The sequence below is a fragment of the Pezoporus occidentalis genome, unplaced genomic scaffold, assembly GCF_034315485.1.
Source record: "Pezoporus occidentalis ecotype Australia unplaced genomic scaffold, CSIRO_AGI_Poc_V1 ctg63, whole genome shotgun sequence".
In the NCBI taxonomy this organism is placed as follows: Eukaryota; Metazoa; Chordata; class Aves; order Psittaciformes; family Psittacidae; genus Pezoporus; species Pezoporus occidentalis.
Window position 1 is genome coordinate 6,283,260 of NW_026915977.1, and position 26,270 is coordinate 6,309,529.

The 26,270-nt window shown below is 43.5% G+C and overlaps 1 protein-coding gene across 4 annotated transcripts in view; it reads right to left on the bottom strand.

Moving 5' to 3' along the window:
* Positions 1-3,753: 3,753 nt before the first annotated feature.
* Positions 3,754-26,270, bottom strand: part of DCX (doublecortin) — a 76,583-nt gene continuing 54,066 nt past the window's right edge. The window contains exons 4-7 of one of the 4 annotated variants that reach the window (XM_062640216.1): positions 23,962-24,064; positions 16,898-17,035; positions 7,553-7,647; positions 3,754-5,383 (exon numbers count right to left, since the gene is read on the bottom strand). In XM_062640216.1, the coding sequence (XP_062496200.1) occupies positions 5,327-5,383; positions 7,553-7,647; positions 16,898-17,035; positions 23,962-24,064 (393 nt within the window). In that variant the 3' untranslated portion in view covers positions 3,754-5,326. Of the gene's footprint in view, positions 5,384-7,549; positions 7,648-16,897; positions 17,036-23,961; positions 24,065-26,270 lie in introns of all 4 variants that reach the window. The other 3 variants (XM_062640214.1, XM_062640218.1, XM_062640217.1) reach the window with 3 other exon arrangements.

Consider the following 26,270-nt stretch of genomic DNA (forward strand, 5'->3'; position numbering starts at 1 on the left):
ACTTAATGTCTTAACCTTCTTGGTCTCATCACACCAAGCTGGATCTCTTCTAGGTATTTTGTATGAAGCACTAGTCCTGTGGCATGGACTCTTTATTTAGATAGATAGAAAAAGACCTTCATCTTGTGCCACCCATTTGCTTCCACAAAGAAGCTCAACAGTCCCAAATACTGCTCCAGCCTGCTTCCATCAGCAACCAGAAAAGTAACTTTGAGCCACAAAAAAAAGGCTGTTTTGTTCTGTCCTGGTCACAATCAGCACCTCGTGTGTGGTGAACACACCTCTATATAGCTTTTCTCTGGCTGTGGATTGTCTTAGCTTGAGAAGACACTTCCTGGACTAATTTTATGCTTGCTTTACTTGGCCATTTTGTCTTCCTTTCTCTAAAAATGCTTCTGCCTCTACCATAGTAAAAGACAACTCCCCAGTTGCCTTGAACGGATGTGGGGTACCACTGAAGTCAGTGACAAAATACACCTGTGCTTTCACTGCAACAGTCTCATACTGTAAAGTCCATACCATGACTCTGCAGAGAGGATGCAGCTATCAAGGGGTGGCTGTCACACAGGGAGTAGTGTCTGTGCAGGGATCCAGCATGGCCTAACAGAGCAATTTCACAAGGGGTTCTGTGAAGTAGCAGGAAAACCAGCACTGACCTTGAAGACATGAAAAAGCAAACATAAGGCGTCCTAGACAATACCATCAGTATCCATAAAGAGAAACTAACACTTCCATGCCATTATTTCCTGTTAAAAATGCCTGTGCATTACACAGCTATGCTGTTTGCCACAATTCTTGGTCCTACCTCCCTTTTTCCCCTTCAAAGGGACTGTCCAAGCAAATGAGAGAGAAATAACGGCTGAACTGTGTGTGCTTTTTTGAGCATGCAGATGTGTGGGTTTAGCTAAATACAAGAGAAATGTGGAAGCTGTTGTCTAAGCAGAATGATTTTTTTTTCTGTTGTCTATGAAAATAACCAAATTAGTGTTTCTAGCTCCTGAGAAGATTGTGAACAGTGCACAGATACAGGAAACACAGACAACGGTGGACAAAAGCTATTCCCACCTCCCACTGCAGAGTGGACCAACGTCAAATCCCATTACTAAACTCTCTCAAGATGACTTCAACGTGTAGAGTCCTGGCTGGCTCTTTAGCTGGTGGAACTGAAATAGCTCCAAATCTTATAACAGATGAGGCTTTAACCGAGAAACTTCAGGATTATAAATGCTTCACAAGTGACAAAAATCCTAAGGCTGAAGATTTTCCTGTATCCTGTATCACCCTGATCTTCTACAGTCAAGACCATCACTGGAATGTACGAATACTAAATACATTGGTCTATGCTTGTAGGATTGCTCTAATTCCTTCCTAATGATCATGTGCCAGGTATTTTTACTGTATTATGTACATTTGTTATACTGGATACTGAATAAAGGCAAATTTCAAAGAAACAAAACCCTACTACTTTAAGAGCCTTTCCAATTGGTTTTTAAATACTGCATTGTTTTAAAACAAGATACTCTTAGTGATTCAATTAGTCTCTGAAAACACTAAAGGCAGCCTCATGAGGCAAATTAGACAGGGTTTTTATAGCAGAATTAATATTGCAAATCCTCATATCCTGTGGAGTTTTATGTGCTTGTAGAAAAAAAACCATAAAAGGTAAACTCTGGAGTATACAGTGGAATTACTGTCATCTGCCCCAGGATCTCATAGGGTCTGGAATTACTACAGTATATTGAAAGTAATTACTAATTCATTCCAGTTCAGGAAAGCTTTCTGACCAAACCCAAGCTTGTATCTTGTGAAAACTCAGCAGGAGTAAAGTATGTGCTAAGATTTAAGCATGTCTTTAAGCTCTTTCCTGAATCAGGGCTGTCCTTACATTTAAATGACTAAGGTACAATGCCTGTGCATTGTTTCTCTTTGTATTCGAACCTATGTTAGGGATCCTACAAAGCCAAAGGTAACTAGTTTTGAATGTAGGTAACATTCCACATGCATTTCTGTACAAGAACTCATGCAATATTGGCATTAATACAGACTTAACTATACGTTACAGCTGAAGTGCTCACTGACTTCTCCTACTGCCCTGGCATTTCTACCTAGAAAATTGCTTTTTGAAACCTGGGAGTTTGACCTCATACCCTGTTTTCTTTGCGGCTTCTACTGGTTTGAATGGCTATTTTTCCCACTGAACAATTATTTTCTTCTTCTTCTAGGCCTTTTCAAGGTCCCCTCATTCCCTGAAGGAACTGTTGGGCTCAGCCCCACCTCAGGATGATCCCCATGCAAACAGAACTCCACTCCCAAGGGAGCTCTGGCAGGATCAGGTTTTAGGTGTGTCACTAGGTGCAGCTCAGGAAGAAGGCCTCAGTGATTCCTCAGCACGCTCCACCAGGAAGAGCATCCTCAAATAACCAAACACTACTGTGACAGGAAGGAAAGGAGCCACTTCTCAACAGCTACCTCAACAACCATCCATCCAAGGTTCATGCAACCCTTGGGATCCTGCGGCATCTTATACAAACTGAACTCATGGATACTGGATGAAAACACATCTCACACTCCTTTTCTACCACCATCGGTTCTAGCAGTTCAGTCTGCTTATGGATATCAAGGATTTAGGTTTTCCTGGTGGATCTGTGGTCAGTGTCCCATACTGAATTAGCAAGAGAACCTAGATGTGATTTCATGGCTGGTCTCTTGGTTTAGCAGAGACTCGGAGGAAAGGTGGCAGGACATGCTCACCCTGGCAATGACAGGAATGGCCTGTGTCGTTCGAGTGACACCACCTTTGACTGGAGTCCAAGTCCATCATCTCTGACAGGCAGGGTCATGACTGCTAGTCAGGGTCCTTGGAAAGGCAGGGACTTGGGGAGGGACTCTTGGGGTTTCCACCAACAGAGGAGAGAGTAAAAGCGTGTCAAGTTATCCATCCTGCTAAAGCCTTTACTAAGACAAAAGCTCTGATGAATAATACTGTTAGCATAACTATGGCCTTTGACATCCTTATGCTTAAAAGGTCATATTTTCTCATAACCAGTGTCTACAGTAGCATCCACAGGATTAAATGGCCAAAAAATAGCACCCATAATCAAATCTGCACCCAGAATACTTCAGCACCTTCTGGTAGAGGATCTGAAAGCACTTCACAAATGTTGACCAACATTTGGCCTCACAAACCCCAGTGAGGTAGAACAGTGTTGTCCCTGTAGGGACAGACAGACAGATTGAGGCACAGGGTTACTAAGAGACCTGCTCCCGTTCAGACACTACATTTAGCAACGCCAAGGGCTGAATGAAGGTGTCCTGACTACTGCACCTATGCTTTGTCCACGCTACCACCCTCTTTCCCACAGACCTTCAACACGAGCCCTTAGCTTTTGAACCAAACCCAGGATTCTATGTACAATAGGTGAGACGATCCTTTAGCAGTCGCATAGTCAGTTATTCAATTCAATGAAGTTATTTGTGGGAACAAATGATTTCTTGTGCAAAACTCTGGGTGTAAATGATCATGCACTAGGACTACTGGGTGCAAATTTGGTGCATGATAACTCTGACCCCTTGATTATTCCCAGTCCTGGCCTCTCTCAGATAAATCTGTTTTTTTTAATTGCTTTAAATGTATCATCACACGAACCTTTAAAGATGCAGCCTGCACAGATTGTTCCATACCAGCAATGCAAGCAAACAAAATGTGGAGTGGCTTTGGGAACAACCCAGCATTATTGTAGCATCAAATATCACAACATTAAAATCCATTCTAATCACAAGGGGTTGCAAGACAATAGGGAATAGGTGTATATGTTGCAGTATAAAAAAAAACCCAGGCAAATAGAGCAACAAAGAAAGATTTGATTGCACAGATTTCATTTAGGTAAAGTTTCATCAAAAGTTTATCCCATGAGGAAAGGAGGCAATGCCAGCTAGCCTAGGACAAAGCTTCGGCATAGTAAAAACCACCAGCCCTGCATGAATACATGAACTTTGCATTCTGTAGGAGTCATTGCTGATTAATAAAAGCAAAAGGTTTCTCTAAATACTGTAAGTTTGTTTTTTGTCAGATAGAAGAGTTTCTTAAAATATGGGGTTTGAAGCCCACAAAATCCCATTTGTTATAGAAGTAGCGAATGTGGCCATAGTCAGGAATACTGAAGTGTAAAAACCCAAATACATAGCCCTAAACATTACAAAAACTATCAAAACATTCAATATTTTGAATTGACCTTCCCCTTCCCTCCCCCCCATGTGTCTGTTCTGGCAGTGATTGCAAGATTTCTACGCTGAGTTGTTGGCATTACTGTGCTGCAGTTGTTGGTTGGTTTTTTTGTACATTTTTCTGCACGTGTTTTTTAACCAAAAGAAAATCACCAGTTTCTATACAAAAGAAGGAACTCGAATCCTTACTCCCAAAACACAGCTACAAGATTTTCCTGTATAAAAAGTGTATTGATTTTTTTTTTTTTTGCTATAAAAAGTGACCTGTAGGGTGTCAAACCTGAAAACAAATGTTCACAGTGTTTTCAGTGTTGGCTGTTCACAAGGCATTACTGATACAGAGATAGAGAGATACCATAGGGTAGGTATAACAAATTGTTACCAGCTAGCAGTACCTTTGGATCCCATGAAGGATGTTCCACTTCATGTGACTCAGATGACTTCCTTTCTTTTTCCTTAATCATAAATAAAATCCCAATATTCCAATCACTATTGTAATGACCTTCCTTAGCATCTTGCACAATCATTCCTAATCTCATCCAAGCTTCTGCTGGCATCTCAGGCATCAAACTGGCAAGTCATTTCCCTTCCTGCTCTCCAACAACAAAAACAAGACTAGTTAGTACACAGGTGCTAAAATAAGGGCTGCAAATGAGGAGCGGGTTGGTTGGCAAATATGGGTAGTTTGGAGGTGGAGGACATTATGTGCTCTACTTGAGCTTGCAAATTCATCAGCAAGCGATCCATTTGCACAATTCCAGGGGGAGCTACTTTACTACCACTAGGAAAATCACACAGTTGCAGCAGAAGAAGGAATAATAGAAGCAAATGGGAAATGCACAGGATCATTGGCATATTGGCCCCAAATTTCTTGCAATGTCCATTTTGCACCCCTGTATCTTAGAAGAATGGTATCCCTCTATCTCTATAGACTGGCAGGTGTTGAGTTGTGGCACAGAGGATAAATCACAGAAAACAAATGACATATAACTGTGTGTCCTTTGATTTGAAAGCACCAGTCACCTATCTGCTTATTTTGGCAGAAGTACTCTACTGTATCTTAAACATAGCTTGCAATATGGACATTTAGCTTCGTGTTGCTTTACATGGAATCTCCAAGGGAATCAGAGTCATCCAAAGACAGAGGCAGATACAAGTCCTGTAGGAAGAAAGAAAAAAATGTTAACTCACACCATCAGGTTCCACCTTTGGTCGTGCATAAGGAAGCAGTCAGATGGTCCAGTTGTGCAGTTCATAGGGACAGGGTGGAAGACTCGTGCACTGGTTACTGGGTGGGCTGACCAGTTTTCCAGGTAGCTCAAGGCCAAAACCAAGGGAGGACTTGCACAGTAGAGCAAGAGGATCTTGGTACCAGAAGAAAGAAGACTGTTCAGTGACAAATTTAGGAGTATTTTTTTGGTCACTTCTGGATCAATGTGTCTGTGATAGTACATGCATGAAAGAGCAGGACTCTTCATTAACAGCTCTCTCTGAACCTAAGTCCAGAATAAAGTGTCTTACCTTGATTTGACAGCTACTCTTAGGACAAACGTCTAGGAAAATCACACATTCCACAATTTGGTCTTTATTTTAAGTCCCTTATGATCATTTATGATCATTTTGATGGGTTAATAAAATAATCCCAAATTTATGATTTGGATCAAATGCTGTATGTAAAGCTTTTCCAGGTTCCTTTCTGAGGTAACCATCTTATTCCACTTCCTCCAAGCTCTGGATGGAGCTAGGTAAACAGCCAGCTCAACGGCTAAAGCTCTCCTTGGACCTTTTTGAGCTCTGACCCACACACAGGTAAAATATGAGCAAAATGAAGGAAAGCCCAAATACACAGAAAGGACATTCCCAACAGTCTTGATATAAGAAGAGGTAAAATAGGACTCTGAGGTGAACTCAACCTAAGAATTTATCATTTGAGCTTTAGGGGAAAAAGGAAAAATGATTTCATCATAAAGCAGGAAATTGCTTCTGGGAGAAAGACAATGATGCTTGAATACCGTGGTAACCTAAAATGCTACATTCATGTTTGCTGCTTGGCTTAAGTTAGTGGAGAAACTCATAGATGGATTAGCTTTGCCCTCAGCAGTCACCATCTATTACAAATGTTCTGGGGGCTTCACTGGAAAGGTCATAAATCAGCCAGCTGAAAACATAACATAAAGCATTAAAGAAGGTGAGTTTTACTTGTCTTTTCCAGGAAGCAGATCCTCATCTCCAAAGTCCTAAATGTGATAGTGTTTGGAAATTGCTTTAGGTTCTTGAAATAGGCAGAAGCAAAGGGTGCTTTAACAGCGTTACTTTTGCTGAACTACTGTTGAAATTCAGACTATGGGTCAGATTCTGTTCTCAATTATAAATTAATAATCAACTTGTGTTAAAACTGGTGCATTTCCTCAGACTTGGCCTGAGCAGCGGAGATCAGAGTGAAGTCCTGAGGAAAACACGGAGTTTGTTTAGACTCAGGTATTTTGTTAGAGATAGTCAAATAAAGCCGAGTAACTACAGCTGAGTAACTACTACAGCTTTTCCACATGTTGGGGATAATTGAAAGATCTGATTTATCAGAAGCCAAAAGTCCACCTCAGGCTCTCCCAGTACCATTCAACCCCATGTCCAAAGGTCTCAGTCCAAAACCTTACATGTTAGAGGTGTAATCCACTGGACTTTCAGGTATTGCTCCCACTGACTTCTCTGTGATCTGAATTATCTATGAGGCAGCACAGGTTTACTGATCTCTGCTAGGCTGTGGTGCTACCTGGTAGACACCCTGTTTGTAACCAGGAAAAACACCTACTGCACCAGAACACAATTACTACCCCAGCTGTAAAAATCACTCGTTTCCTGTAAAACAGAGCATGGCCTTAAATAATTAAAACAAAAATCCTTGAGAAGCATCATTAAAGTGATGTCTCGGAGCTGCAGGAACATTTGCATTTCTTCTGCTGCTTAATGGACCAGATTTGCCAACCCTTAAGGCATTTCAAGAGAGGAGGGTTTGTATGAAGATCATATCCATTAATAACTTGTGAACTTTCTAAAATAGTGATACAAGCTCAGGGTTAAGTAATCTCTTCCAATCCATATGGATGATCTCCAACACACATTAGTAACTCCAGGGGAAGAAACAGGACAATTATTTGGTGTTCCCCATCTTGCTAAAGCCCACAGTGACAACCCTTTCAGATAATAGGTCAAATTCTCCACTGTCCCAACATAAGGAGTTGTGCTTCCAGAGAATATGGCCATGACTTAAATGTCATACTGAGTAGACTAAAGAAGAAACAGATGTAGTAAGGTATAAGAAACGTAATACCTTGTGCTTACGGAGGCTCCCTGGGCTGGTTGGTGTGGAGATTGGGGACTGCTTTGATTTGGGTGTAGACAGCTGACTGCTTGAGGTCCCATTTGCTGTCAGAAAACAAGACAGAAGCTGGCAATCAGACAAGCAAGAGGAAGATCTTCTTTCTCCTTTGGGGAGATGGAAGGTATCCAGACATTTAACACAGAAATGCTATAGTTTATTCATGTTAGGCAGGAGGAAAAAAAACCCAAGCAAACACCATGGCTATTCACCCATTTTAAGGCATTCAGTTGTTCAGGATAATAGACTCTAAAATACAGTGAAATACAAAATATATTGATGGAGTGATATTTTACACTACAACTATTCACCAAATTGATCCAAGACACACATCATCAGAAAAACAGAAAGACAAGTTCTGTGTTCTCAAACTGTGCAATGCAATTGAAACCACATGGCATTTAAAGGCATGAGTGGAAACCAGAGGCTGCAGATACCCTGGATCCTACACAAGAAATATTAGATGTCAAATATACACATTACAAATTAGACAAACAGCTGCCTGGAATGCCCTGGATGCAGTTAGCTGTGGCTGGGATTAAATGACCAAAAGAGCCCTTCTGAAGCCCTGGTGTAAGCACAGAGTGACATGTCCCTGTTCACCTCTTTGGGGAGAGACCAGAGCTAGCTCTGGTGTTCCTCCACTACCTGCACCCCACAGGTGAATACGGTCCATCAGGGGAGGAACAGGAGAATCGCATCAAGCAACGAGCCTCTTGCAGAGATCAAAATCTGCCCTTTTGGGTTGCTTTGTTTGTTCATGTTGCTTTGAAGAAAGCACAGTTACTCTCCATTAAAAAAAAATATATGATTTATTTAAACCAAATGGCTTTTGGAAGAGTTGTTTGGACTAAAAAGTAAATAGTATATAATGCAGAAAAAAGAGGGGAAACAAAATGGAGTAAGTATAAATAAAGTTTTTCCTACCGCTGATGTTCTTTGGAGTGAGCTGATGTCTTTGCTAACTGCCAGATGTCACGATACGGATTTCATAAGGATGTACTTACACATAGTGAACTTGGTCATTCATAGGTTGTGTATCAACTCCAGGATGCAGACCCCCTTGTTATCAGGGGTTGTAAACACACAGCGCCACCAGTAAAAGCAGCATTACTTAAAGGAAGGAAGTTCAAACTCATGCTGGCTCTGTCCAAGTATATTGTCTTTTTTAGCCTTTTGGTTTGCAACCCAAGCAGCAGCAAGCTGAAGGCCTTATGAGCATTAAACTACATATTCCAATCAAGTCTACTGAAAGTGACATTTCCCAAACCTACTCCAGATGTTAACATATACAGCACAAACCACAAAACTAAACCCCAAATATTTTGACTGTCGTTTCCATAAATGGCAGTAGTGTTGCCAGCACTCCAGATAACTCCACAAATCCCTACCCCTTTTAAAGAAAGCATTTTGAATTGTGTTGATGGTTCACACAGAGGGAAAAAGACAAGTGTATGATGATCCAGGCTTGTCCTGCTCTCTGATGCCCAATGTCTCTCTATCCCATTGCTCTAACTGTAAAGGCACGGGTGCAAGAGTATGGATGATTTCAGCATATGGGACTTATGCTTTCAATTATAATAGCTGAATAAGCAAATCAGATATTTAAAATTAAGCAAGTAGTTGCATGTCTGGAGGAGACCTAAGAAGAGGACCATAGAGTAAGAAGAAGGTCTGTGAGTGTTGTATTTTTAAGAGCAAAACCAGCATAACTCTTGCTTTAATGCCTAAGACAGCCTCATTCCTCTTCTGTTCCTTCTTCTGAGAAAGAGGGCATAGTTAAAGTTCACAGTATCACTGGCCTAAATGTAGTGCTCATACATGTGAATTCAAAGTGTAAAGAAATGTGCTCTAAGCCACAGGACAAAGGAGGATCTGCAGGCATATTATAGAAGCTCAGGCTCAACAGATTCATGGTGGTGTGGGCCCTCTGCCTTCACATCCATCATTTCTGTGCAGAAGGCACTATTGGGAAGAGGAGGCTATTCATCACATGCAGCTCTTTTCCCATGACAAATGCTCCTCACTGAGGAAATAGGTGTTTCTTAAAAGGTGGTAGAAATAATGATTTATAGATAATTGGGGAACAGAGTGACCCTTCAGCTCCCCATTCCACTCAGATCATTCTTTATTGGTGGGGGGAAAACTAGTTAGAGAGACCCAGAAACTGTTACACACTGGTCCCTGCGTGGTAACGTGCCACTCTTCACTTTGCTCCAGTCCTACGAAGTGAGGTGTCCTCCAGGTTGGTGGCAGAAGGAGCAGAGTTCACACATTACATGCCATACAATGAAGGCAATTCAGAGAAAAGAACTTGCATCTCTTTCATGTTTTTTTTTTTCCACCAATGACTCTGGGGTTTCTATTCAAGAAAATGCGGGGTACAGCAGCACTAACGGAACCTGTGTTAGCCAGAATCCACCTCTGCTTGCTAAAATGCCTCTTCCTTTATTTATTTCCAATTGCCACTGATCCTGAAGCAGGAAGCAGTCCTTCTTAAGACAAAGCATGCCACTTAGCAACTCTACAAAGAACCCAAGTTTCCCTTCCACAAGCAGGAAGACTGGAAGAACAGCTAACAGTCAGTGTGCAGTAAATAGATGTAGTTGCTGCAGGGGAGGACAGAAACTCCCTAATACAATGAGACTTTTAAGTGCTACAGCAGGGATGTTAATATTTTATGAGCACCAATGAAGAAGCAGATGTGACATTCAAACCAGAAACCCAGTAAGAAGGATGTGTATCATTACAAACACTCACTAAGAGTCTTGCAGCAGGAGCACCGATTAAGAAGCCCAGTTTCATTTTCTCTCTGTCTGCTAATGAAGAATACTGTTCATAACCAAACTTTGCACACATTTCTTCTGAACTCAAATGCCAGAAAAGAGCCAGAGGCAAAGGGCAGATCCCGGGTGGTGTGTAACTCATGACTTTGGGTACCTCAGGATCTCACATGAGCTTGGCTATTGGAAACCATTCTGTATAACCAGCTTTCACTTGAATTCATTTGGGGTTTTTCACCACATTATTGTTTGTGTATTGAGTCTTATTTATGTCATTGTATTTGTTTTGCAATCTCAATTTACTTTAAAGCCCCTTTGTGCTTATGACACATTCCTTAATTGCATGAACATGCACACTTCCTTTTTTCCTTACCTCCTTCGGTGCACAAGACAATCTGTAGTTAGGAGATAAATCGGGTTTGCCCTGCACATGAGAGGGAGGACAGAGAATATAGCATTATGTCATGTCCGAAATCCCGAGAGATCCAGGGAAATGGAATTCTCTGCTTCTCCCACAGATATTTTAGCCAAACTTCTCATGTGCAATTATTCCTTGAGTGATGCTCAGGTTTGCTTGGATCACTAGGACTCTGGGCCTGAATAGCCAACAGTGACAAGCACCAAGACCTATACGTGAGATTGAGCTCACATTTCTGTCCATGAACAGAAGTGGTAAATGCAGGGCCAAGTATCACAGTGAGTGCACAAAATGTGTGGAGATACCTCTTTTTCTATCAGTTTGTAACATAAGGTTAATATTCCCTGCTCCATTGGGGTTCCCAGGGTTCTGCAGGTGAGTTCCTACTTTGAGGAGTACATGCTCATGTGTCACAAGAATGAGAGAAAGAACCATGAAATATGTGGATGGTTTTGTCTCCAGGGCAGGGTTTGAAGTGTCACTAAGGAAATAAAGACAGGCAACAACCAGAACAAGGACAGCATAAAACAGATGTAGAAATAGCAGCTCATTTAGTGAGCACAAGGCATCCTGGCCCCCAGGACAGAGAAGCCTGAGGGAAAAATAAAGACTCCATTGTAGTGTTCATTCAGGAGTGGAAGAATTCAGATTGCACAGGCATCCTTTGCTCAGGCACCTCCTAACTTCCAAGCACTTGCTCTGCAGTGCTGGCACCCTTTTCTCATCACGTTTTGTGAGGATGATCTCTCCACTGGATGCACACTGTGGGTTGTCAGCTAGCAGAACATAAGTAAGCACAAGTGGGATAACAAGCTGCTCTATCTCGTGTGCAATGCAAAAGACATCTGCTGCCTTTTTAACACATTCATATATAATGACCCTGGGGAGCCAGATCTGCAGTCAGGACAGACTGACGTTCTGTATCTGTTTGCTAATTGCTGCTGCCTTGTGAATATGCTTTTGTCCCTCTACCCAAACCCATCCATTAGAGAATGGAGAAATTGAAGTCCTGCAGCAGTGTCTCAGAGCCCTGCTCATGGGCTGAGCCAAATCAGGGCTGGTAGGAGAAGGAATAGGATGGTATACTGCAGGTGTAGTTTAGTCTGGGGTTTATTGCTCTAAGCTATGTCATTTAGCAAAGCTGACTTTCACAGAAATTAAAATAGAGGTAGAGATAACCATAGAAGCTTTGAAACTCCAACTCTCTGCTCTAAATTGGCATCTAATATATTTGGGTCATCCCCGGTAGAGAGCTTGTATTTTAAAAGCCCCAGATTTGTCAGGGATTCACAGACTCCCTGGGAGATCTGCTGTAGTGTTTAAGACGCTTGTAATTGAAAGGTGTTCCTAATACTTGATCTGTATATCATTTATTAAAGATTAAACCAATGTCCTGTCTGTATCCCTGACAGGAGCACAGGAAAATCGGTCCTTATCCTCTTCTTAATACTTCAAATGCATTTCAAGAGTGTTAAATTGTCCCTTCTCAAGCTTCCTTTTTTCCTAAACTGGATCAGTCCATTTTCTTCAACCTTTCCTCCCAAAGTAGTTTCTGAACCTTAGGAAATTTCTTTTGTATGTTCTCTTTTGCCTATGTCTTTCTTAGCATGTTCAGTCCATACAAAACCACAGCAACCCAAGCAGGCTCAACTAACACCAGACAGAGACACCGATCCCTTCCAGTCTCAATTCACACCTCATATATGAGAAACTGATTGAGCTCTACTAGCCAGCGTTTGGGAGACAGACAAGAGAAAGGCACTTGGATATATTCTTGTAGAGGGAGAAGTAAAACCCTGCTGTGTTCTGCTAATGACACCTTGCTGGAAGCAACATACTGGGGGAGTTAGGTGGAGGATATAGATGAAAGACTGCATCCCAGCTCCAGCACCAGAAAGGTGGGAAACTAAAGGATATATTGGAAGCCCAGTGCAAACTGCTGACAAAGCCAGGGCCTTCCAGACAAAATGAACCAAGAGGTGAAAACAGCCCCATGATGGAATGATCAACACAGTGTCTGGAGGAATAGCTGGATCAAAACACTGGATATGCACTGGTGTTGCTGAGGAAGTATATATATAGGTTGGGGTTAATGAGAGAAGGAAAAAAGGATTCCCCTTGGGAATATCAGGACTGTGGTCTGTTACCACCTGCTTATAGCAAGACACTTCTTCATTCTTCATCCGTCCATTTAATGTTCATTCATTCATTTAATGTTTCATTCATTTAATAGCTGTATGGCAAATAAAGAGGTAGAAGCACCATGCCAAGAAAACAGTGTTTAACATGTTTCTGCGGATGAGCTATTTCAGTTTTTTACTATCCTTGGAGCTGAAGGGCCCTGGATGCCCAGAGGGAATTGAGCTTTTCGCAGTGAGGCCATGACACATCTAGGCAGGAGGCAGATTACCTCTGGCAGAAGGTAGCAATTCAACCAGCAAACTCGAATCAGTGCAGCAGGAGCTGACACCCTCTGTGTGGCTGCACTTCTGTGCACAGCCTTTTGTCCTGATGTTTCCTAATACAGGATTTTGTTTCCATGTTCTTTGTTGCTCCATGTTAATCCTCGTTATTTTGGGATAGGAGCTGACCACTCCTTAGGTGGCTCACTACCAGGACTGCTGTAACAAGACAGTCAAAGAATACATCACAGTTCACATCTAGCTGGTGATAGCAGCTTAGAAGCTGCTTCCTTTTCAGTGCTAGATCTACATTCTTGCTGCATGTATTTCCTTTTGTATTCTGCTGTTGTTCTGATGCAGAGGTGGCCCCAGAGACCACAGTCAGGAGCAAAGCTTTGGGTGCCATCACAGGAAACTGGGCCCCAAACAGCAGTACACTCTCTGTGTCTTTCCCAGAAAGCTAGTCATACCTGGATCTATGCTTCTTAAGACATAGATCACTAAATCCATAGCCAAAACCAGAAGGAGCAAAGGATATCAAAGATGAATGGAGATCACCTGGCACAGAAGGCAGATCCCTACATAGAAAGCTTCCAGGCTTACAAATCAGCTCAAATGGGAAGTTACACAGTCTATGATGATGGCTAACACGGCATCAGGCCACACAGTTGTACTCATTCACCTGCATAACCAACAATTTACTGCATCAGGATTGAAAGCATTAGAGTCTACAGGCTGCTGGAGCAGTCTGTGATCCACTGGAGTGTGGATGGTGGCCTTGCTGGAGCGTGGCTTGCTTCTGTTGAAGGTCTGGAGCACAAGCTGCAGTTACTCTGCTGCTGGAGATGTCTTTTGTCTCTGGGAATCTGTGAGATAATAGCTTTGGTTTTAGCAATATTATTCTCCAAATGCTTTCAGAATACACAAAAAGCCCCAGATAAAGAGCCTCAAAGCTCTTTACTGTGCATGATTCCACGGTTAGATTACAGAGCTCTGTATACAGATTGGTTATCACTGTCTTGGATGACCCATTGGGAAAGAAGACATGAACAGCTTAAGTAATGTACTCAAAGCCACAGAGTGAGTCAGTGGAGAAGATTGGAGTAAAACACAAGTCCCCAGCAACCCCAGCCTGTGTGGAGGATGGCTGCTGCTGGGCACAAAGCATTTTCACAGCTTTGAGTAAGATGTGTTTTATTTATGTTGACACATGAAGATCAGAAGCGTTCCTGCAGCGAGTGGAAGGGAAAGCGGATGCGATGTTTGCATGCTGTCAATGTTACACCCTCAGAATTAGCACTAGCAAGCTCTGCTGAAGCAGTTTTTTTCCTGTTCTCTCTGTGCTGTAACAGTAGCTTATTACTTTTGTCCACTATCTGCTGGCAACACTGAAGCCCTTGCCAAGGAGTGAGGCAGAGCTGTGCACGCACAACCTGCTTTAAGCCTTAGCTGCCTCTGTGGGCAATGCATGTCGACCACTGTATCCATGTAAATCCGTTGCATGCTCATTTTTGCTGCTGATACATTATGTTCCATTTTCCTGTATGCTTTAACAGGGAAATGGCATAATCAGGATGAGAAACGGAAGAAAATAACATCCCTTTCTGTAACTGTGGTGTGCTTGTAATGAGAAGGGTTCAGACTTCTTCAGCTCAAGCAGCATGGTGATTTACTTCAGAATCTGCATTTACATCAGTGCCCACATATGTCACAAAGGCCTTAGAGACTATGGTGGAAAAAAACCCACACAGAAACCCACATGGAAAAGAACAGAAACTAACAAGTCAGAATCGAAAAACCACCAAGTTCTGATATGACAACCATAGCAGAGTGAAAGACAGCAAAGACAAAAGGTACAAATGGGTACAAATCAAACACATAGAAAAAATATTTAATATACTTGAAATAAAACTGCTTTTGAATCCTTTCACAAATTAAATAGGTGAGAATTCTGGGAAAAAGAAAAAGGGTCAGATCATGTTTTATTAATCAGGCTTCATTCAACATTCCTTATCTTTTTCAGGTGATAACTTCAAAATCCAACTAAATGCAAATAGTGATTCTTAAGCAATATGTAAACCCACTCACTTTATTAGAGATTCAAGGGGCAAGAACAGAGGATGATATTCCTTTTTCTCTCTGCCCTGAGAAAACAAGTCTGTGATTACGTTTCCACTGCTAAGAGTTCAGTCTGGTTTGTAGTTCTCATTAAGCAGGACAGGCTGCCATTTTTTCCTGTACTGACACCACAAGGAAGTAGAAAGACCCTTGTCTAAATGGATTAAAGGAACCTGATTTGTCCTTCATTACTGGCCTTAACTCCAGGAGCTAGCTATTGTTCAGCATTGCTGGTTGTTTTAATCTCCTGAAAGGCTCTACTAACCATGTTCATTAAACTGCATCCGATGACTCACTGTTTAGTCCTGCAAGTCATTCAATCAGTTAAAATCAGGAACACAATAGTTGTCATTTCACATTAGACTATAGGTTTGTGCAGTAAGGTCTAGTTCTGGTCGTAATTAGTACCTGATGCTTATGGAGGAGGTTCAAATGCTGTTTCACACCTCATGCATGAGCTGACTCCCACATCACTGAATGGGAATGGTTTGGGTTTTTTTTAAATCAACAACATATTTTGCATCATGCCTTCAATGTACCTACACAACTTCACCACACATTTGGGATTGTAAAAGCTTTATAGGTTATTACAAACCCAAGTTTAAGAACAGCCAATGGTGTAATCCTGAAGGAAAACTCTATAAAGGCAGAATCACCTTACAGAGAAATACCTTTTTTAAAATCACAGAGCATGTGCCAACCAATTTCACAGTCTTTTTAAGTAGCTGAAGAACATCAAGAGACCCTAAACAAATGAATTGCTTCCTGGGGAAAATCCCTCTGAATACTGTCAAGAGAATTTTATATCCAGTAATCCAGTATCTACTGATGGTCAACTGTTGTGTGGTGTTCACATGCAGCATGGAATGCGCTCCATGAAGCTGAAATGCAATTTATGCCATCCACCCTCTCCCACATGACTCCAAAACTCTCCATGACTCCCAAAACTATCAATTACCAAAAGTGTGATATTCAGCCCAGCCTTTAACTCATAGGCTCTGCAGGTGTGCACATTGTTAATCCAGTTGCTACTGAAGAGGGAGGAAGGCATTTCAAATGATGCAAGCTGTTGCAGCAGGTTAGGATTCCCGTTTTCCTTCCCCTCTGAACAAACATCTCTATATCGCATCAATAAACCCATGACCAGCTCTCCCATTGCAAGGTCACTGGTCTTCTTTAAATAATGATGAGGATACATTTCTGACCCGCACAGTAATGAACATTTACATTGCACAGGAGTTTCTCCTAAATCAGTCTGCACCTGTGAGGAACATATCGGAGCACTCTGGGCCTTGATTTCCTGCCTGTGACATAGACACTTCTTTTAAAATGCAGTTAGGGCAGAAGGCTGACACTGGGGGTGAGATGACCTAAAGCCACAACTGCGCTTAACCAACCAGAGGATGCTTCAACAATAGATATTAAGTGCTTCTGTTCACTAGCACAAGCTCCTTGTTATTAAAAAGTGCCAAAGCTTCATACGCCAACGCCCAAGGTCAGTGTATCCCACAACACATAGTGTGTGTTCTTCTCTTGAGCACAGTTAGTATTCAGACACCAGAAAACAATCACTCACCATCTTGGTGGTTACCTGAATCGGCTGGAGACTTGCTCCGGCGCATGGGGGCTGGACTCTTTGCTGAGCTCTTCTGAGGGGTGGGAGATGACTTACTGCCCGTGGCATTCGCAGGGCTCCCCTTCATCACCCGGCACTCTAAGGGAACAGACAGCAACTGTAGTTATGTCTCTGCCTATGGACACCATGAAAGATCCATGGGTGCTTCGTCTCCAAAAAGCTACAGAAAGCATTACAGTATCACAGTATGCTGGAGATTGGAAGGGACCTCAAAAGATCATCTAGTCCAATCCCCCTGCCAGAGCAGGAACACCTAGATAACGTTACACAGGAATGTGTCCAGGCGGGCTTTGAATGTCTCCAGGGAAGGAGACTCCACAGCCTCCCTGGGCAGCCTGTTCCAGTGTTCCGTCACCCTCACTGAGAAGAAGTTCCTTCTCAAGTTTAAGTGGAACCTCTTGTGTTCCAGTTTGCACCCATTACCCCTTGTCCTATCATTGTTTGCCACTGAGTAGAGCCTGGCTCCATCCTCGTGACACTCCCCCTTTATATATTTATAGACACTTATAAGGTCACCCCTCAGTCTCCTCTTCTCTAAACTATAAAGACCCAGCTCCCTCAGTCTTTCCTCATAAGGGAGATGCTCCACTCCCTTAATCATCTTGGTTGCCCTGCGCTGGACTCTCTCCAGCAGCTCCCTGTCCTTCTTGAACTGAGGGGCCCAGAACTGGACACAATATTCCAGATGGGGTCTCACCAGGGCAGAGTAGAGGGGAAGGAGGACCTCTCTCGACCTACTAACCACCGCCCTTCTAATACACCCCAGGATGCCATTGGCCTTCTTGGCCACAAGGGCACAGTGTTGGCTCATGGTCATCCTGTCATCCACTAGGACCCCCAGGTCCCTCTCCCCTACACTGCTCTCTAGCAGGTCGTTCCCCAACCTATACTGGAACCTGGGGTTGTTCCTGCCCAGATGCAGGACTCTACACTTTCCCTTGTTATATTTCATCCCGTTATTCCCTGCCCAACTCTCCAGCCTGTCCAGGTCTCGCTGGATGGCAGCACAGCCTTCTGGCGTGTCAGCCACTCCTCCCAGCTTAGTGTCATCAGCAAACTTGCTGATAGTACACTCAATTCCCTCATCTAAATCATTGATGAATATATTAAATAATACCGGTCCCAGTACTGACCCTTGAGGCACTCCACTAGTTACAGGCCTCCAACTAGACTCAGCCCCATAGACTACAACTCTCTGGCTTCTCTCCTTCAGCCAGTTCGCAGTCCACCTCACTACCTGATCATCCAGTCCACACTTCCTCAATTTAGCCGTGAGGATGCTGTGGGAGACTGTGTCAAAGGCTTTGCTGAAGTCAAGGTAGACCACATCCACCGCTCTGCCATCATCCATCCACCGTGTTATTTCCTCATAAAAGGCTAAGAGATTGGTCAAACATGATTTCCCCCTGGTGAAGCCATGTTGACTGCCCCTCATAACCCTCTTATCCTTGATATGCTTTAAGATGGCACCAAGGACAAGGTGTTCCATCACTTTCCCAGGGATGGAGGTGAGGCTGACCGGTCTATAGTTACCCGGGTCCTCCTTCTTGCCCTTTTTGAAGACCAGAGTGACATTTGCCTTCCTCCAGTCCTCAGGCACCTCTCCCGTTTCCCAGGACTTGGTAAAGATGATGGCGAGTGGTCTAGCAATGACTTCCGCCAGTTCCCTCAGCACCCGCGGGTGCATCCCATCTGGACCCATGGATTTATGGACGTCCAGATTGCTCAACTGATCTCTAACCCATTCCTCATCGACTAAGGCAAGTCGCTCTGTCGACCTGACTTCATCTAAGGTCTCAGGGGTATAGGGCTCTTCAGGACTGCCTGCAGCAGAGTAGACAGAGACAAAGAAGGCATTCAGTAACTCTGCCATCTCTGCATCTTCTGTCACCAGGGCACCCATCCCGTTCATCAGTGGGCCTACATTGCCTCTGGTGTTAGTTTTGTCTGACATGTACTTGAAAAAGCTCTTTTTGCTGTCCTTGACCCTTCTTGCCAGGTTTAATTCTAAGGAAGCCTTAGTCCTCCTAGCTGCCTTCCTACATCCCCTAGCAGCAGCCTTATATTCCTCCCAAGTGGCCAGCCCCTCCTTCCATGACCTGTAAACTCTCCTCTTCCACTTGAGCATACCCAGCAATTCCCTATTTAGCCACACAGGTCTCTTGGCCCTCTTCCTTGACTTCCTACGTGTCGGGATGCTCCGATCTTGAGCACGGAAAAAGCAGTCCTTGAATGTCAACCAACTATCTTGGGCCCCTTTTCCTTCAAGCAGCCTTGCCCATGGGATTTCCCCTAGCAATTGCTTGAAAAGGCCAAAGTTTGCCCTGCTAAAGTCCAGGGTTGCAATTCTACTTGGTATTCTACTAGTCCTACCACACAAGATCCTGAACTTCACCATCTCGTGGTCGCTGCAACCAAGGCAGCCCTCTACCCTTACTGCTTCAACCAGACCCTCCTTGTTAGTGAGGATGAGATCCAGCAGCGCTCCTCTCCTGGTCGGCTCATCCACCATTTGCAGGAGGAAGTTATCATCCACACACTGGAGGAACCTCCTGGACTGCGGCTGGGTTGCCGAGTGGTCCTTCCAGCAAACATCAGGGAAGTTAAAATCCCCCACGACGACCACGGCCTGTGACTGTGAGGCCTCTCTCAGCTGCCTGTAGAAGGCCTCGTCAACTTCCTCACCCTGATCTGGTGGTCTGTAACAGACACCTACAACAGTATCCCCCCTGCCAGCCTGCCCCTTAATTCTCACCCACAGACTCTCAACTCGCTCATCATCTGTCCCCAGACAGAACTCGGTGCATTGTAGTTCCTCCCGCACATAAAGAGCAACCCCACCACCCCTCCTGGCTGGCCTGTCTTTCCTGAAGAGGACATAGCCCTCCATGACTATATTCCAGTCATGTGAGCTGTCCCACCAAGTCTCTGTAATTGCCACCAGATCATAGTCTCCTGACTTAACACAGGTTTCCAACTCCTCCTGTTTATTTCCCATGCTGCGCGCATTGGTGTACAGACATTTCAGGGAGCGAGCTGAGCACACCGCTCACCCCCATTAATGACAAGGGAAAATCTGCTCTCTCCATATTTCCTCCAGAAGAGAAAGGAGACATTTTAGGGGGAGAGCAAGAAGAAAATCAGCTGAGACAGTGTATGTCAAGGTCAGGCTAGCTCCCTAGCAGGGCCCATCTCCATACCTGTGTCCCACCAAAGATTTTCTGCCCTTCCCCTCGCCTTGGTTCTCACAATGAGAGCACAATGAAAATGGCCAACACTGACTGAGGGAAGAGTCGGGTCAAAAAAACAGTTAATTTGCTCTAACTCTTCCATGAAGACCAAGTAGTAGCAGTGCTGAGTGCACTTTATGCAGGTGCAGAAAGCCAGCAAACAGCTCATGGCATGGCACAAAGGTCTCTGAGTGGCAGATAGGACATCTGCCCCAGGAGGCTTTCAGCCAGCCTCAATCAATCTCTTCTCTGGTTTCAACAAGCTGCAACTTTTTAGATGCAGAAAGTAGAGACAACGAAATGGCTTCACAGAACACATCCTCTGTCCTGGCCACTCATCCCTTTCACAGGGCTTTGCATAAACAAGTCTATAGGAGATTTATGTACTTGAAGACATGAGCAGATGAGAACCCCAACTTGTGTTTTCTTAAAAAATAAATACTCCAGGAAGAGTGGAAAATGTAAACATGATCTATAGTGTCCTGCAGAAGGGAACCGAAATGCTAACAAACCTCTGTGTGTCCCAGGACTTCAGGCATGCCAAACCTTCAAACCCAGGGTTTATTTACATTGAGAGCTAACAGCAAAAGCACTTTTCACCCTTGGAGTTATTCGCTTAACCCAGTTAAGAAGGAGGCAATAAAAAGGGGATTTCCTTTCTGTCAAACACCAACTGGTCTCACCTCATCTCCTACAGCAGATCGTCCTCACCAAGATGTGAAAACCAGGTCTTTTTTACAGACATGAATTAGATGTTCCATATACAGACTGGTTTGTATGGAAAGGTTCAGCTCAGCATGCATGGGCTGGACTGAGGATCCCCTGACTGGGTTCCCTTACAGGAATCCACACATAGCAGATAAATACTTGGTCAACCAAAACCAAGCTGTCTGACCTAAATGTATGGGTTATTTACGTATATATCACTATATCTATGCAAATGCAATTGGCTTAAATTTTTCCCCATTCTCAGGCAGTCAAGAATCAGTCTCTTCTTCTTGCAGATGGTTTGTGAGAGAGTTTGCTGTTGGGTCATGCAGTATAAGAATATGAAGAGAGGATGCCCTGTGCTCCAGGCATACTGCATGGGCATAAACAAACCTACAGTGAGTTTATTCTCTCTCCTGCTAAATGGATTTTGGAAACTGTAAATCAGGGATAGAAGAAGGTGTGGGGTTTTTATCAGAGGTACTTGACTTCTCACAGATGATGCTACAGGAAGGCTTGGAGGGCTCCAGTGTTGATATAGCCCCAATTTTTTATACATGAAGAATAGTAATAACTTGGGTGGGGAGTGTGGAAGGTAGATTAACGAATGATACTAATGAATATAGTGTTGAAGAGACACTGTGAAATAGCCACTGGGGAGAGTGTGCAAATAACTGCTCCTGCTGTGGACCAGCCAAGCCACAATATGGGCAAAAATCAACTTCAGCCACTGAAGAAGGGGTATTTTAAAGATACATATATATATATATTATATGCATGTAGCTGTTTAACAAAACCAGCACAACATTTTGATGGTAGATCATGATTCATTTGCCCAGCCACAGGCACCAAATGCTATGTGAGATACACTAGAGTACAGCCTCCCTGGAGCAGAATGGGTCTCCTGGTGTGGTATCTGTCAATCACATATCATGTGGGTATCTCAGAAACAAAGGGGGCCTCAAAGGGTGTCAGACATCCATGTTTAGTCACAGGAATTGCTCCCTAAAAAAATAAACCTGAAAGCAGAAATACTTTGTGCTACAACTTTTTGAGAGCTTTCAGATTTATTTTCTTCCCAGGGGATTAATTCCTTGAAAAGAAACTCTGCTTTGCATCTTCCAGCACAGACAGGCTGACACTGAGGAATTCCTCCAGCTCAGCCGCTGGCAAGTGTCACTACACCAAAGGCAATCACTGAGCATTTGCACATCTTGAGACAAGGTTCTAAAGGTGGAAACCTGACTGTGCTGAAGTTAGTGTAAACAGGCCTCTAAACATCACAGGGGGCATGACATTTACATGGGCTGATGCTGAAACCAGCAGGTATGAACGAGACAGAGCAATGTCATCTCAGCTATGGGGATTAGAGGGCGGAAGCTGTGGTGGGCAGCCAGGAGGAAAGAGATGACATAATCCTCTCTTATGCTATTTCTCATTTTGCTTCCTGATCTCCTGCCAGAATGAACATAATAAGCAGCAATCCAAGTGCATGTCATCCTAACAGGCAAGAAAACGCACCCCATGACAGAGGAGATTTTAGTAAGTGACATTCATCTGCAAGACTTCAGGACTGTTACAGCATCTGACTTGTAACAAGGAAGGATGATGGGTGCATAGCAGGGAAACGCTGCTGGCTAACAGCACCTCATCTGCTTCTTGAGAGGTGCTAGGCACCCCTACTCCCCTCAAAATACCACCGTGAGATGCAGTTACTTGGTGCCCTCCCAACAGTAAGCTTTGCTTATTTTTGCTAAAGAAATAAGCCAAGAAATAAGCTGGAATAATCAGTAGTAACCAGGAGTGTAGGCAGAGAGCTGGGCTTCCCATCAAGTTGTTCTTCTAGGATTGCATCCAAACTGTTTCACAGTGTGGAATTCCCCATGGTGCTGACTCAACTGCTGAGTGTTAAAATGATGAAGCTCAGGTTACAAATCACTTCCCCAGCCTGAGATGGGCTTTGTTCTCTGCCTGCAAAGTTTCAGCTGAACCTTGGAAACTTTCTTTGAATCACCCAAAACCATCTCATGGGTTCATCTGGAGTACACAGGTCAGAAGTACCGTCATCAAATAAAATCAGGAGTCATAAAAATACAGTGGTTGAAGATTAGAGGCTGCTTGACTTCCTGGTACACAGCAAAAGCCCTCTTTGGTCTTCAATGCTGAGCCAGTTTGTAGCACGTAAGAATGCCATGGGGTGGTGTTCCTTATACAGGATACCTAGAGCTTTGGGAAATAAGCCTGAATGTCTGGAGTTACATTTTCTTCTAGTTTAAATGGTCAAAGTTGCACTAATTTACTCTTACTGCATTAGCAGACAGCCTGAGCTGTTGGCATCTATGGTTATCAGGTGGGGTAGGGGCAACACCTTCGAGCAAACTCTGTATATTCTGTGAAATCAAAGACTTCATGGCTTATTTAATCATAGATATTCACGTTATTACAGAGCTGTGCTTGCAGTTGTAACAGGGACAAATAATGGTGCTGTCCTAGTCTTTCCCCCAGAAAAGGGAATTATTGTTCTGCTTTCTGGATCAGCAGAAGAAAGCAGTAGAGTGATTTTTCTTTTAAATGTGCTTGTTCCCATATTTTAATATTCACGTGTGTAGGTAAGGACAAGAGTCCTTTAGTTCTCAAGAAAAATGTATCTATCTGACTGCAACTGGATAGACACTACCAGATTCGGCAGTAAATGTCAAATGGTGCAGGAGTCCATCTATTCTGACTCGGGCTACAAGTTTCTGACAAGGCTACACTGTTTGCCCTATTATAGTATGTGCTGACTGTACAGTATCACAAAAGGATGCTAAATTCCATATAGTTCAAGGTGTTCAAGGCCAGGCTGGACAGAGCCTTGGGTGGCATGGTTTAGTGTGAGGTGTCCCTGCCCATGGCAGGGGGGTTGGAACCGGATTATCTTAAGGTCCTTTCCAACCCCAACTATTCTATGATTCTATATACTAGGTCTTAAAAACCAGAATGGAAGCATGCAGCATTATTATGTGATACAAACAACTGAATGGAAATAAAGCCACAGATTGGAGAGCAGTGTGAGTTTGATGTTACCGCTTTCATCCAAAGAAAAGTCATCCTGTGCATAGCGGAATTTTTCTGGACCACAGGCGATGAACACATCATCATCCCCAAAGAAATCGTGCAGACAGGTCACCTACAGAGAGAGCAAAGTCATTCGTTAGTTTTAATTGGCAACTTTCTGATGTGGCTTAGTTAGAGGGAGCTGCCCCTCTGCTGTTCCCCTGTCCCATGCTGATTCAGTCCTACTTCCTGTAAGCCTGGTGCACACAAAGCTTCTCTGGGCAAGCCAAGCATAAAAGCGTAATTGAAAATAAGAAATTCCCAGCTACCTTGCAAATTCTATGAGGGACTGAAGGATGGCATTTCCAATCCATTCAGGAGCTGACAGAAAACATCAGTCACCCTAATGGATGACACAGGCATTCCTGAGCTACTTGGGACACCACTGCCCATAGAATCATAGAATCCCAGACTGGTTTGTATTGAAAGGGACCTTAAAGCTCATCCAGCTCCAACCCCTGCCACGGGCAGGGACACCTTCCACTAGAGCAGCTTGCTCCAAGCCCCTGTGTCCAACCTGGCCTTGAACACTACCAGGGAAGGGGCAGCCACAGCTTCTCTGGGTACCCTGTGCCACGCTGATGAGTATCTTAGTACCAACAAAGCCTAAAAATTCAAAGAACCACTAAAAAGGCAAAGAGCTGCAGGTCCCAGCACAGGGGCAGGAACGTGACTCTTCCTGAGCAGGCCTCATGATGATAGGTTTAAAAGGCCAAAGGTTTATCTGACCATTGAGGGAGAGGCCCAAGGTACCACTGGATGCCCTTCCCACCCAAGCAGCATGTAAATCCACAGATTTACTCCAGAGGTTGTGTCTCCTTCTCCCTGCTTTTGCCACCCAGATATGTGATGGTGCATGGTGCAGGGCTGCCCATCCCACAGAAGGCCAGGGAGGGGAGATGTGCACAAAACTGACACTGACATTTATAATGGAGGTGTGAGGCTGACAGCTGATGCTCAGTGTTTTGGCATGTCTGGATACTGTGGTCTTAACAGAGGATAGCTGCATTGCAAGGGGGTGGAGGTAACTGGGGGGAAACTTAGAGCTGAATTTCCATATCTACTGATCTCTGAGCTGGACTGTGAAAAATTCATTTCAAGCTCTAATGAATTGACTATAAAGGAGGCTTTTGGATATCTTAATAAAGCTCAGTATTTCACACTGGTTAATATAATGTATAATTAAAGCACTGCCTGAGAGTGCCAGCTCTGGATAGGATGCCAAACATTAGCAAAAAGCTTGCTTTTCACATCAGCATGACTTTCAAAATGGAGCAAGCTGAAATCTGCTATAGCTTTGATCAAAGGTAGAATTATCTTTGCAAACTTCAGTGAATTCCAGTTTCTGTTTGCCTAAAATTAGGTTGAAAATCATTAATATGTTACCTATAGAGAATTCTCCCATGGTAAATATGACATTTCAAACCAGCACTTGGTATTATGGTCCTCCCCTGAGGATGCTGGCACCAATTCATTTGCAAATGATTGGGCTTGGCTAGATACACTGCTTCCCATCTGAATGCTAAGTATTATACTTATGCCATGGCACAAACTGAAGTGTTGCTTAGCTCACCCTTCACTACAGAAACAACTGCAGAGTTAAATGTGCAAAGCTAGGTCACCACATAAGGGTTCAAACATTTCCCAGCCTTTTAGAAGAAATCAGACAGAACCTACAGGTGCCTTTATTGTCTGCAGGTCGTAAGTCAAAGTGTATATTTTGTCCTTAAACTCTCCACAAGCACCACAAGCAAAATAAAGTCCAGGCCACCATGAAAGCCTTCAGATCAATGGAAAACTACCAGCATGCACAAGGCTAGAAACCTGGTTACATGTCAAGCAGAGACACTTGGAATTCACTTTGCTGCGGTCTTGTCCCTTCAGATAGTAGGTTATTATGTGTATTTTATAATTATGAAGAGCTGTCTGGATGAGCACTGGGGCTGGTAAAGAAATGAGATTATCTCCTTGTTGAGCTCCTGATATGCAGGAAACAATAAGTGCTGCACTGGCTTTATTTGTTCCCTTTTGTTTCCTGCTGTAACGTCCACTATTAAGACCTCACCACAACACAGCAGAAAAGACAGCAAAAACGCAAGCCCACTGTCATTACATAGTGGAAAACATTGCAAAATCCAGACAATAACAAGGGGCACATGTTATGCAGTTTTAGCTGTGCTGCTCATGTCCACCACGTGTGTGGGATTTTCTATTTACCTTTGGTTTATTAAACTTCAGCCCAGGATCATTACTGCATGTCCCTGAAACAGGCCCCATAC